The sequence below is a fragment of the Heterodontus francisci genome, unplaced genomic scaffold (genome assembly GCF_036365525.1).
Source record: "Heterodontus francisci isolate sHetFra1 unplaced genomic scaffold, sHetFra1.hap1 HAP1_SCAFFOLD_59, whole genome shotgun sequence".
In the NCBI taxonomy this organism is placed as follows: domain Eukaryota; kingdom Metazoa; phylum Chordata; class Chondrichthyes; order Heterodontiformes; family Heterodontidae; genus Heterodontus; species Heterodontus francisci.
Window position 1 is genome coordinate 5,734,057 of NW_027140758.1, and position 13,475 is coordinate 5,747,531.

At 43.7% G+C, this 13,475-nt stretch overlaps 1 protein-coding gene across 1 annotated transcript; it reads left to right on the forward strand.

Annotated features, from left to right (window-relative positions):
• The first annotated feature begins 10,423 nt into the window (after window positions 1-10,423).
• On the forward strand, window positions 10,424-10,813 carry LOC137360610 (histone H2A-like). Its single transcript, XM_068026001.1, has one exon. The coding sequence runs from the start codon at window positions 10,424-10,426 to the stop codon at window positions 10,811-10,813; it is 390 nt and encodes a 129-aa protein (XP_067882102.1).
• The last annotated feature ends 2,662 nt before the right edge of the window (window positions 10,814-13,475 follow it).

Genomic DNA, 13,475 nt, shown 5'->3' on the forward strand with positions numbered 1-13,475 from the left:
CAGGGGACACTATGGGGATGTTTAAACATCCTTTATCATGAATGGATGTGAGCTTTGAGTATGGTATTTAATTTAAATCTCAGGGTATAGCATTACAAGAGATTCTGTGCCATTCAATCAATACCGTGTGCCAATTCTATCTGATATTTAATTGATAGCGAAGTCTGCATTATATTTAGATTGACACATTGTATTTCAAACTGTTAATGAGGGTGACTTTGACCTGGGATTGATGTATCTGACTGTCAATGGGACTGAATTGGGGTGAAATGGAAACAACTTATTTTTCTCCTGCTTTGTTTGATTGTTGGATTGAAAATGTGTCTCTGGAACTCGGGATCAATGTGGGCCTGACTACTTCTGCAGTCTGAGACTAGGGAACTGATGAACTGTCTATCCCTCTGTACTCTGAGTGATAATGTACCTACTGTGTGTGAGAGGAGCTGGCTGCACTGTTGCTTGTGCCTCGAGTGCAGCAACCATCACATTCATCACGATACCTTCAAGTATTTGCCTGCATGAAGAAAAAATATGTCTTAACTCAAGAACAGGGGAGGTGCAAAATATCAAAGAGGTGAATTTAATTTCGCAATTTATAATCATTAAAAACACCCACAAATGAAAACCAGTGTCAGTATCTGTCTCCACTGAAGTACTGAAGCTCCCAGCTCCTGCATCACAAGTATTCTGGGCAGATCCATCTAGACAAAACACTGCACTGGGATCGTCCCAACTTCTCTATGCTCTACACATATTTCCAGCCACCCTGCTTCATATGCACAAATAAACAAAAATAAAGCCCATTCTGTATATCCCTCAATTCCTTTCTTCCCATACAGTTGTTCCACCTCCCCTTAAATGCATCAATACTATTTGCCTCGACCTCTCCCTGTGGTTGCAAATTCCAGATTCTAACCACTCACTACGTAAATACATTTTTCATGAATTCCTCATTGGTTTTATGAATGTCGATTTTATATTTTTGGTTCGTTTCAGACACCACAAGTGGAAACATGTCTCTGTGTATTCTATAAAAGCCCTTCACTATTTCCTCACTTTTTTCATTTGTTAGTGTGATGTAGGCATCACTGGCTATGCCAGCATTTATTGCCCATTCCAAATTGCCCTTGACAAAGTGTTGGTGAGCTGCCTTCTTAAGCCGCTGCAGTCCTTGAGCCACAGGAATTCCAGCAGTGCTGTTTGGAAGGGAGTTCCAGGATTTTTACCCAGCGACAGTGAAGGAATGGTGATATAGTTCCAAGTCAGGATGGTGTGTGGCTTGGAGGGGAACTTGCAGGTGGTAGTGTTCCCATGCATCTGCTGCCCTTGTCCTTGTTGGTGGTGGAGGTTCTGGGTTTGGAAGGTACTGTCGAAGAAGCCTTGGTGTGATGCTGCAGTGCATCTTTTAGCTGGTACGCACTGCTGCCACTGTGCATCAGTGGTGAATGGAGTGAATATTGAAGGTGGTGGATGTGGGCAATCAAACAGGCTACTTGAGTGTTGTTGGAGCTGCCTTCATCCAGGCAAGTGGACAGTATTCCATCACAATCCTGACTTGTGTCTTGTGAATGGTGGACGGATGTGGGGAAACAGGAGGTCAGTTACTCGCCGCAGAATTCGTAGCCTCTGACCTGCTCTTGCAGTCACAGCATTTACATGGCTGGTCCAGTTCAGTTTCTGGTCGATGGTAACCAATGGTCAATGTTAATGGTGGAGGATTCAGTGATGGTAATGCCATTGAACATCAAGGGGAGATGATTAGATTCTCTCTTGTTTGAGATGGTCATTGCCTGGCACTTATCTGATGCCAATGTTACTTGCCACTTATCAACCCAAGCCTGGACGTTGTCCAGGTCTTGCTGCATCTGGACACGGGCTGCTTCAGTATCTGAGGAGTCATGAATGGTGCTGAACATTGTGCAATCATCAGAAAACATCCACACTTCTGGCCTTGTGATGGAGGGAAGGTCATTGATGAAGCTGCTGAAGATGGTTGGGCCTAGAACACCTCTCTGAGGAATTCCAGCTGTAATGGCCGGAGACTGAGATGATTAACCTGAACAACCACAGCCATCTTCCTTAGTGCCAGGTATGACTGCAAACAGCAGAGCATTTTGCCCTGATTTCTATTTACACTGGTTTTGCTAGGGCTGCCTTGTTGCCATGCACGTCAAAGGCTGCCTTGATGTCAAGGGCAGTCACTCTCACCTCACAGAGCCCCATCTCTGGGCAAAAAGTCTCACTTCTCAAGGGTTGTCTCGAGAAGACACAGTGGCGCAGTGGTTAGCACCGCATCCTCACAGCTCCAGAGTCCCCGATTCGATTCTGGGTACTGCCTGTGTAGAGTTTGCAAGTTCTCCCTGTGTCTGTGTGGGTTTTCCCTGGGTGCTCCGGTTTCCTCCCACAGCCAAAGACTTGCAGGTGATAAGTAAAATGGCCATTGTAAATTGCCCCAAGTGCAGGTAGGTGATAGGGAATAAGGGATTACTGTCGGGTTAGTATAAATGGGTGGTTGTTGGTCGGCACAGACACGGTGGGCCGAAGAGCCTGTTTCAGTGCTGTATCTCTAAATAAATAAAAAAATGCAATGTTTCTTTAACTCTAAAATAAAAGCAAAAGTCTGTAGATGCTGGAAATCTGAAATAAACAAAAATGCTGGAAATACTCAGCAGTTTAGGCAGCATTTGTGGAGGGAGAAACGCAATTAACATTTCAGGTCTGTGTCCTTTCATTTTACAATATGTTTTATGTCCTGGTAGATAACAGTGCATTCAGTTTGCAGTAATGGAATTAATACTGTGTCTTCCAGCCTGACTATTTGTGAGATTTGTGGAGTGGTGTGTAACATGTAGCTCAGTCTGCAGTCTGGTTACATTATTGAGATTAATTCTGTACTTTACAATCGGGTACTGTTTGTCTGTTCTATCTGACATTGAATTTGTAGTTCAGGCTGCTGTCTTGTGAGAGTGACACAGTGCCTTGCAATCTGACAGTGGATGTGATTTTGGACTGGGATTGATGTATCTACCTGTCAGTGGGACAGAGCTGGGGTGAATTGGAAACAACTTCAGTCTGTCATGCTCTGTGTGACTGTTGGATTGACTGTTAGTCTCTGGAACTTGGGATCAGTGCCAGTCTGACTAGTACTGCTGGCAGTGATTGTGGAACTGATGTTTCTTTTCTCTCTGAATGATACTGTACTTACTGTGTGTGAGGAGCCGGCTGCACTTCCCCTTGTGCTGAGGCATCATTATATTTATTCTACTTCCTTCAAGTATTTGCCTGTAGAAAGAAAAAGTATTTATTATAATTCAGGAAGAGGTGTGGTGGAAGTGACAAGAGAGACCAAAACAATCTTTGAATGAATAATCATTGTGAACAATCACAAAGGAAACACAGCAATACAAACAGAGTCAGTGTCTGATTCCACTGCAGTCCTGCAGCCCCCAGCTACTGCATACCAGGGGCTTTGGCCGTTTTACAACAATTAAATGACATCCAGACATAATCCGCTGGGCCATGAATGGGACTGACCGACGGAACAGGGACTTTTACACAGGTCAGATTTCCAGTTCCCGCTCCCATGGTCTAACCGTTTAGTCGAAACCAAACAGCTGCTGTTCAAAATGTGTCCTTCACACTTCTCACCTGGTGCCTATAATAGATTCTCTTTGTGTAAATCTCCACATCCTGACTGTCCGCTTCTGTTTCCACACTTCACTGTCCAATAACAAGAAACTGTGGGAACAGGCTGGATCGCTCTCTTTGCGCTGGCACGGACATGATGGGCCGAATGGCCTCATTCTGCGCCGGAAATTTTCCATGTTTCTGTTTGCTGAATTGTTGCCGGAATCTGCGCCTGCGCTCCCCTCCCCCAGCACTGCCTGTGAGCGGAAGAAGATGGTTTAAAACAGCCGCGAATGGAGAGATCCCGGTCCCGGGGGAAGGGAGCAAACAGCAGCCTCCTTCCAGCAGCACATCGCTTTGGGAGCGTGTCCGCAGACTGACTCAGAGATCACTATCGAGTCCAGGGCAAGTTCAGGGGCAGGCGGGGGCTGTTTGTAAGAGGTGGAATGGAGAATCAACTGGTCCCGGAACATGGAGTGAGTGGGGGAAGGGAGAGGCCATTCTCAGGCTGTGTGTCGACAGGGAAAGGAGACAGAATGGGAAGAACCTGTTACTGCAGTGCAGTCAAACAATGATAATATTTGTATGACTGGGCTTCCTTTGTGGGGGCTCATTATTATTCGAGAGATTAAATTCATTAAAATCCTGTATCTTCTATCTCACCTGTATTTTAGTTATAAACATACTTTTGTTCAAACAGACAAATAATTGAATGAACCAGAATAAATGTGATGTTTCCTCCACCCAAGTTACAAGGAAGAGTGTCACCAGCTCCTTCTCACACACAGTCCGGACATTATCATTCACAGAGCGCAGAGACACAGACAGGTCATCAGTTCCACAGTCTCAGACAGCAGAAATAGTTCCAGAGACACATTTTCAATCCATCTATCCAACAGAACAGGAGAGACAGACGTTGTTTCCATGTCACCCCAACTCAGTACCACTGACAGGTAGATACATAAATCCCAGCCCAAATTCTCACCCACTATCAAATTATCAGTGTGTCAATCCCACAATAGTGCAACCTCAGCTACAAATTAAATACACAAAGAACTGACACATGGTTCCCTTTTCAAAGTTACAGAATTAAGGGCGGCGCAGTGGTTAGCACCGCAGCCTCACATCTCCAGCGACCCGGGTTCAATTCTGGGTACTGCCTGTGTGGAGTTTGCAAGGTCTCCCTGTGTCTGCGTGGGTTTCCTCCTGGTGCTCTGGTTTCCTCCCACATGACCAAAAGATTTACAGGTTGATAGGTAAATTGGCCATGATAAATTGCCCCTAGTATAGGTAGGTGGTAGGGAAATATAGGGACAGGTGGGGATGTGGTAGGAATATGGAATTATTGTAGGATTAGTATAAATGGGTGGTTGATGGTTGGCACAGACTCGGTGGGCCGAAGGGCCTGTTTCAGTGCTGTATCTCTAAACTAAACTAATATAATCTGAGATTCAAGTTAAATACCAGCCCAAGATTTACACATGTTATCAGTTTATTATCAGTATTAATTCCCATAATGTGTCCAGACATATACATTAGATACAAGTCCAAATCTAAAATGCATAATCAGATTGAGAGATTCTGAAATATCGTATAACCTGAGATACAAACTCAGATTCCAGTTTAAAACTCATCCGGATTGTGAAACTAAAAGATACATTATAAATTTGATGAGTTTAGTCTGAGCTATAAATTACATACCAGTCCTAAAACCTCATAGTGTCAGATGGAAGATACTGTACAATTCCAGACTGAGCTCATTTTACACACAAGTCCAAGATTCTCCCTCAGAGTCAGACTGAATGGCATTGATCAAATTGATTAGTACAGCCTGAGTTACACTTGCACATCAATCCTGTATCAGATTGAAAGATACATTATCTTTCACTATTATGTTCACAGTGACAGATATTTAATACTTGGCAAAACTTCAAACATATTGTCTGCTTAAAACCGACCACATCTGTGGCCTGTTGCTGTGCTGACATTTTATGCAGAATGAATCCAGACTTGCAAACAGTCCCAGGGACGGAAGGTTATATAATGAATCCCCCACTCACACAGAGTACCAGATATTGACAGATAAAGTGATGCTGATACACATGCTCAGTGCCAGATGCTGAAAAGTATAGGTTGATTATTGCACTCACTCACAGTACCTCAGCCTGAGTCATCTAAAGCAACCTAACACACAAATAGTAGCACTGAGAGATTGAGAAAGAGTCCAAAACTCACATAGAGTACCAGACACTGACAGAGACAAACTGAAAACTACACGCACATGGATATAGGATTGGCTAACTCACAGAAAAGAGAGTGGGGATAAATGGAGCATATTCAGATTGGCAAACTGTAACTAATGGAGTGCCACAGGTACAGTGCTGGGGCCTCAACTATTTATGGTCTATATTAATAACTTGCATGAAGGGACCAAGTATATTGTTGCCAAATTTGTAGATGGTACAAAGATATTTAGGAAAGCAAGTTGTGAGGAGGACACAATGTGTCTGTGAAGAGATATAGAAAGGTTAAGTCAGTGGGAAAACATTTGGCAGATGGAGTATAATATGGGGAAATGTGAGATTGTCTACTTTGGCAGGTAGAATAGAAAAACAGAATATTATTTATATAGAGAGAGACTGCAGAATGCTGCTGTACCAAGGAATTACAAAAATGTTAGCATGAAGGTATAGCAAGTAATTGGCATTTTTAGCAAGGGGAATGGAGTATAAAAGTAAGGAAGTTTTGCCATAACTTTACAGGGCATTAGTGACATCCCAACCCCATACAGTTTTGGTCTCCTTACATAAGGAGGAATATACTTGCATTGGAATCACTTCAAAGAAGGTTCACTCGGCTGATTGCTGGGATGTTTGATTGTCTTAAGAGAAAAAGTTGAGCAGGCTGGGCCTATACTCACTGGAGTTTAGAAGATTGAGAGGTGATCTTATTGAAACCTGCAAGATTCTCAGTGGGCTGGACAGGTAGATGCTGAGAGGACGTTTCTCCTTGTAGGGGATTGTAGAATTAGGGGCCAGAGTTTCAGATAAGCAGTCTCTCTTTCAAGAAGGAGATGAGGAGGAATTTCTTCTCTGAGAGGGTTGTTAATCTTTGGAATTCTGCTCTGCAGAGGACTGTGGAGGCTGTGTCATTGAATATATTCAACGCAGCAATAGACAGATTTTTGATCTACAACAGAGTCAATGGTTATGGGGGCAGGCAGGAAAGTGAAGTTAAGGCCACAATCAGAACAGCCACGATCTTATTGAGTGGCGGAGCAGGCTTGATGGGCCAAATGGTCTACTCCTGTCCTATTTCGTATCTTCTTATGTTCTTATGCACACACACACACACACACACAACCAATGTGTGGCGGATCTAGAATTAATCCCACTTTCATACACAATACCAGTGACTGAAAGGTACAGAATTAATCCCACAGATAGATACGGTACCACCGACAGGTACAGAATGAATCCCATGCTCACAGTCAGCACCCGGGATTGAAAGATACATCTGATTCCTACCCTCACATAACAATATCAGACTGAGTTACAGAATGATTTCCACATTCATACTGGGCACCAATGACTGCTAATTAATTCATCCCACAATCACACACACTACCAAAGGCTGACAGATACAGAATTAATCCCACACTCCTATGTAGTAGCAAAGACTGACACATACAAAATCATTCTCAAATACTCCTACAGTAGCTGGCAGATTCAGTGAATGCCAAACTCACATAAATCACCAGAGACTGACAGATAAAGAATGAACTCACACACACACTGAGCTACTGACAGATATAGCTTGAATTCCACATATACAGAACAACTGACAGATTAAGACAAAGTCCCAAATTACATAACATTCCAGAGACTAACAGAATGAATAAAATCCTCACATACTGTGGAACTGACAGAATGTATTCCACACTCACATACAATACTGAAGACTGACAAATACAGAATGTAACTCACACTTTCACAAATTACCAGTGAGTGACAGGTACAGAATGAATCCCACAACCACACATGACACTAGAGATGGATCGCCAAAAAAACAATAAGGCTGCCAGAATAGATAGAATTCACATCAAAATTCTAAAATATGGCAGAGAAACACTCGACACAAATACATGTCTCATTTCCCTCATCTGGAAGGAGGAGAGCATGTCAGGGGATCACCGTGATGCGGTAATTGTGATCATCTTTAAAAAAGGTTGACACAACCGACTGTGTTAACTATAGAGGGGTATCCCTGCTGTCCACCACAGGGAAGGTCATCACAAGAGCCCTTCTCAACTGCCTCCTCCCCGTGGCTGAAGAGCTCCTACTGGAAACACAATGTGGATTGTGTCCATCAACAGGCACAGTGAACATAATCTTCACAGCAAGACAACTTCAAGAAAATGTAGGGAGCAGCAGCAACATTTATACATGGCCTTCTCTGACCTGACAAAGGCCTTCGACTCTACCAGCCGAGAGGGATTATGGAATGTCCTCCTCAAACATACTGCACTACGACATGCAAGCTGTAATCCTTGCCAACGGATCTATCACTGACCCAATCCGAGTGCAAACTGGGGTCAAGTAAGGCTGTGTCATCGGCACCAATGCTCTTTTCCATCTTCCTTGCTGCAACAAGTGGCGCAGTGGTTAGCACCGCAGCCTCACAGCTCCAGGGACCCGGGTTCGATTCCAGGTACTGCCTGTGTGGAGTTTGCAAGTTCTCCCTGTGTCTGCGTGGGTTTTCTCCGGGTGCTCCGGTTTCCTCCCACAAGCCAAAAGACTTGCAGGTTGATAGGTAAATTGGCCATTATAAATTGTCACTAGTGTAGGTAGGTGGTAGGGAAATATAGGGACAGGTGGGGATGTTTGGTAGGAATATGGGATTAGCGTAGGATTAGTATAAATGGGTGGTTGATGTTCGGCACAGACTCGGTGGGCCGAAGGGCCTGTTTCAGTGCTGTATCTCTAATCTAATCTAAACACTCCACCTCATCTCCTCACACTCAAACACAGTACCTGACAGAGACAGAATGAATCCATACAGCACCAGAGACTGAGAGTTACCAAATTACATAAAACACTCGAACACAGTAGCCGAGACTAAAAAGGAAATTAATTGCACACTCACATGCAATAGCAGAGACACAACGACACAGAATCAGTCAATAAGTGTCCTCCCAACAACAGCCAGGACATTTCGAGGAAGCGCGACACAGTGAGCAGCTCTTTCAATATAAACTGGGGCTGGGGAGAGTCTTTGTGCAATATACTTCCTGATTGCAGTCAGGGTGTTTGTGATTGGTTGCAAATATTTAATCTGATTGGATGGCGAAAGAGACCACTGACAGAATTACAATAAAAAAACCATTGTGACATCACTCCCAATCACGCAATCACAATCTTTACTTTTCCCCATCCCTCATTAGCATAGAGCTGTGGGATTGTCTATTTAATCCGCACTCGGAAGGGGTTTGGTTTATTTCTGTGTCTGAAATTGAATCTGAAGATGGTTGAGGAGAAGAAGAAAGCAGCTGCTAAGAAGGGCGCCAAGAAAACTGTGAGTAAACCGTCAGCAAAGGGTGGCAAGAAGCGGAGAAAGTCGAGGAAGGAGAGTTACTCCATCTACATCTACAAAGTGATGAAGCAGGTTCACCCCGACACCAGCATCTCCTCCAAGGCCATGAGCATCATGAACTCGTTTGTGAACGATATTTTCGAGCGCATCGCGGGTGAGGCTTCCCGCCTGGCCCATTACAACAAGCGCAGCACCATCAGCTCCCGGGAGATCCAGACCGCCGTGCGCCTGCTGCTGCCCGGGGAGCTGGCCAAGCACGCCGTGTCGGAAGGGACAAAGGCGGTGACCAAGTACACCAGCTCCAAGTAAAACTGCACAATGGACTGAAAAACATCCCAAACACAACGGCTCTTTTAAGAGCCACCCACAATCTCTCTGAAATAGCTGCATCCGAACATCTCTATGAAATCATTTTAAGACAATGTGTAACATAATGAATGTCCCACTCTTGTGTTTTTGTCTGCTGTCCGATAAACCGAACTCAAACCCATAATCCGCTCATCCGCCTTTCCTTTTTTGCATAAAGCTGTTATTGTGGTTTTGCACAGCCCCTGAATGACCGCATTAACAGCTGCTTTCAGCGGTAAGGGTCAGACCTCAGTCCCTTCACTCTATTCCTGAAATGTGAACTAATTCATCATTTTATTAACAGCAACTCTCCGCACTGTAACAGCCCGGAATGGGATTATTACACAGCAGACTAAGGGCAGTTTGAGGACTCGATCCGGCTCCCTCTTTTCAGAGAAGGACACTGGGCTCTGATTGAAGATAAACTGAACGTTTCTCTTCAGGGAAATGCTGTGAACAGGGATTTAGTCCCGGGACAGTTTGAAAGCGATTGGAGAAAGATCCACAATTTAAACAACATTTTAAACCCGCGCCTGTAATTGGTGACGGAACGAGTTGAATAGAACAAAATGAAGAGAAGAGATTTTAAATATTTGACTAAGGATGACATTTATTTTGATCCGCTCCTTTCTGACAATGAAATTGGCGGGCTTTTTGAAATTGACACATTTTCTGCTTCTGATGTTGTGGCGGGAAAATCCCGCCCACTGTGTTTGTCAGTGACTTGATTGGTGAAGAATATAGGCAAATGAGGTGAATTTTGTAGCGACCAATGGGGAGAGTTTTCAGTCTATAAGTAAAGTAAATGCTGCAGAAAATATCCATTCTTTGTGAAAGTCTTTGTGAGATTGTGGAAATGTCTGGAAGAGGAAAGACCAGCGGCAAAGCTCGGGCCAAGGCCAAGTCTCGCTCCTCCCGGGCTGGACTGCAGTTCCCGGTGGGTCGTGTTCACAGGCACCTAAGAAAGGGTAACTATGCTGAGCGTGTGGGTGCCGGAGCCCCGGTCTATCTGGCTGCTGTGCTCGAGTATCTGACCGCTGAAATCCTCGAGCTGGCTGGTAACGCGGCCCGGGACAACAAAAAGACCCGCATCATCCCCAGACACCTGCAGCTGGCCGTCCGCAACGACGAGGAGCTCAACAAGCTGCTGGGAGGGGTGACTATCGCTCAGGGCGGGGTGCTGCCTAATATCCAGGCCGTGCTGCTGCCCAAGAAAACCAGCGCTCAGAGCTCCCAGAAAAAGTAAAGCGGCCAAAATGTCATCTAATAAACCAAAGGCTCTTTTCAGAGCCACCCACAGTCTCTGTGAAAGGGCTGGTTCCTGTCTGATTCCAAAATGTCAGTAACAGGACCGAATGAGAACTATTTCAAATGTTTAAGCATCTGTTTCAGTGATTTCTCACTCCCCTCAAAGCCTGTCTAATTTATTACTTTAACACCAAGTTTGAGTTATTTGTCCCGTTACAGATTGTTGAATAGAGTCTTTTCCCGCCAGATACAGATAAGTAGACAAAAAATTAGATTAGAACGACGTAATATATATAACCCATCAAAAACTTTTTCAATTCCGCTTTTATCAGCACAAAGTCCTGGCGCGATTTTACGAACAGCTTTAAACTAACGCCAGATTTTCCATCAATTCGCTTCTTTCCGACACTGAAATTGGCGGCTTTTTCGAATTCAAACTGTCTGCCAATTTAAGCCAGTGATTGTTGTATTTCCTAATTCGAAGCTCTGCGATTGGTTAAGACATGTGAATGAGAAGAGGGTGACCAATCAGAAGTGGGCTCGGGATAGCGCGAGCTCAAACTGCGGGAATTCCAGGTCCCTGAATGATTGAGCTGAAACTGATCAGTTTCACAAACCCTGTCAGTTTCAGTGCAGGAAACACCGTCTCGGGGGAAATAACATCACAAGTGGGTTTGGCTCCAGTGACCGATTCAACGGCTGCTGCTAAACTTCCGGATTCCCTTACTGCAGCGAAATCATTTTGAAATTCTATGAAAACAATGAGTGATTCTGGAGGAGTGATGTGGCTTTTCACTGAGGGCATGTGTCGACTGGGGAAATAACTAACTGTAGAGTCTCGGGCACAGTTTACACAGCCCGTTTAGAAAATCAAATCCACTGCACATCCTTGCTGCAAATGAAATGTCAAATTCGGGGATTCCATTTTTTTTCATCCCGAACACAGCAGATTGATTGAACAAAGAAGTAAAAGCAAAATACTGCGAATGCTGGAAATCTGAAATATTTCAGATTGATTGAACTGTTCTAAACAGCCTATCCCAGCTCCCATTTCTAGGTCACTGCTCGCTCTGTGAGGCAGTGGGTGGCTCTTAGAAGAGCCTTTGTTGTGTGTTTGCTGAAAAGGGTCGAATTGTTCAGCCGCCGAATCCGGAGAGTGCAGCCCTGCCGTTTCAGTGCGTACACCACATCCATGGCAGTGACCGTCTTGCGCTTGGCGTGCTCAGTGCAGGTGATTACATCTGAGTGCGAGACAAATTCCATCCATCTTTTGTACTTCATGAGATTAATTTTGACACTTTCAGGTACATTATGTGACAGCGAGTTTAATTCTACATCTATCTGTCTGTGGTACTGTGTCTGAGTGTGAGATTATTTGAGTATCAGTCTATGAAACTAAATGTGATTGTGTGATTCATTCTGTATGTCAATCATGAGTATTGTATGCGTGGCAGCTTCTGTATCTATCTGCTACTGTGGCTGAATGTGGATATCATTCTGTATCTGTCAGTGTCTGGAACTAAATGTGAGTGTGAGATTCATTCTGTATGCACCACTCTTCACAGTCAGAATGTGACTGTGTGATTCATTCTCTATGTGTCAGTCTAAAGTACTATATATGCCATGGTTTTAATTATGTGTCTGTCATTTTATGTGAGCTTGGGTATCAATGTATATATGTCAATCTCTGGTTCTTTCTGTGAGAGTGAGATTAATTCTCTATCTGCTGGTCTCTGAAATTAATTGATTTTGTGATTCACTCTGTGTCTGTCAGTCTATGAGACTGTGAATAAGTGGGGGGTATATATGGTGTCTGTCTGAACTTGGTATTGAACATGATTGTAGGATTCATTGTGTATCTATCAGTATCCAGACTGAATGTGAAATAAGGTTCATTCTGTACATGAAAATCTCTGGTATTCTATGGAAGTGAACTCAAATATGCCTATCAGTCTTTGACACTGTATCTGATTATGGGATTGACTCAATACCTTTCAGACTTTGCTACTATGCATATGTGTGGTTCAAGTTCTGCACGTCAGTCTCTGTTACTCTATTTGAGTGTGGATATCTTTTATGTATCTCAGTCTCTCGCAATGAATACAAGTGTGGGATTAACTCTCTTTTCAACAGTATCTGGTAATGATTGTGAGCATGTGAGTCCGACAGTATCTGTCAGTATTTTCTATTGTATGTGACTGTGCAATTCTTCCTTTGTCTTTCAGTGCCTAGTACAGTGTGTATGGGATTCATTCTGTACCTGTCAGTATCTGGTACTGAATGAGATTGTGGGATTCATTCTGTTGTCTGTCAATCTCTGCTAATGTATGTGAGTGATATCTGTTATGCATATATTATTTTCTGGTAGTGGAAGTGAATATTGTATTTATTCTTTACCTGTTAGCCTCTGGTACTACGTATGAGTGTGGGTCTCATTCTGTATCAGTCAGTTTCTGGTACAGTCTGCGTGTGCATATCCAGGGCTCATTTTGCATTTGGCAGTCTCTGGTACTGAATGTGTGTTACAATTTATTTTTTATGTGTCTATCTCTAGGACAGTCCATTACAGTAGGATTCATTTTGTATCTCTCAGCTACTGGTATTGTCTGCAATCGTGATACATTCTGTATCGATGTGACGCTGGTGCTGTATGAGTGTGG

Bases quoted from the DNA above. Each gene is read 5' to 3' on its own strand.
- LOC137360610 (XM_068026001.1), top strand. From the start codon at position 10,424: ATGTCTGGAAGAGGAAAGACCAGCGGCAAAGCTCGGGCCAAGGCCAAG.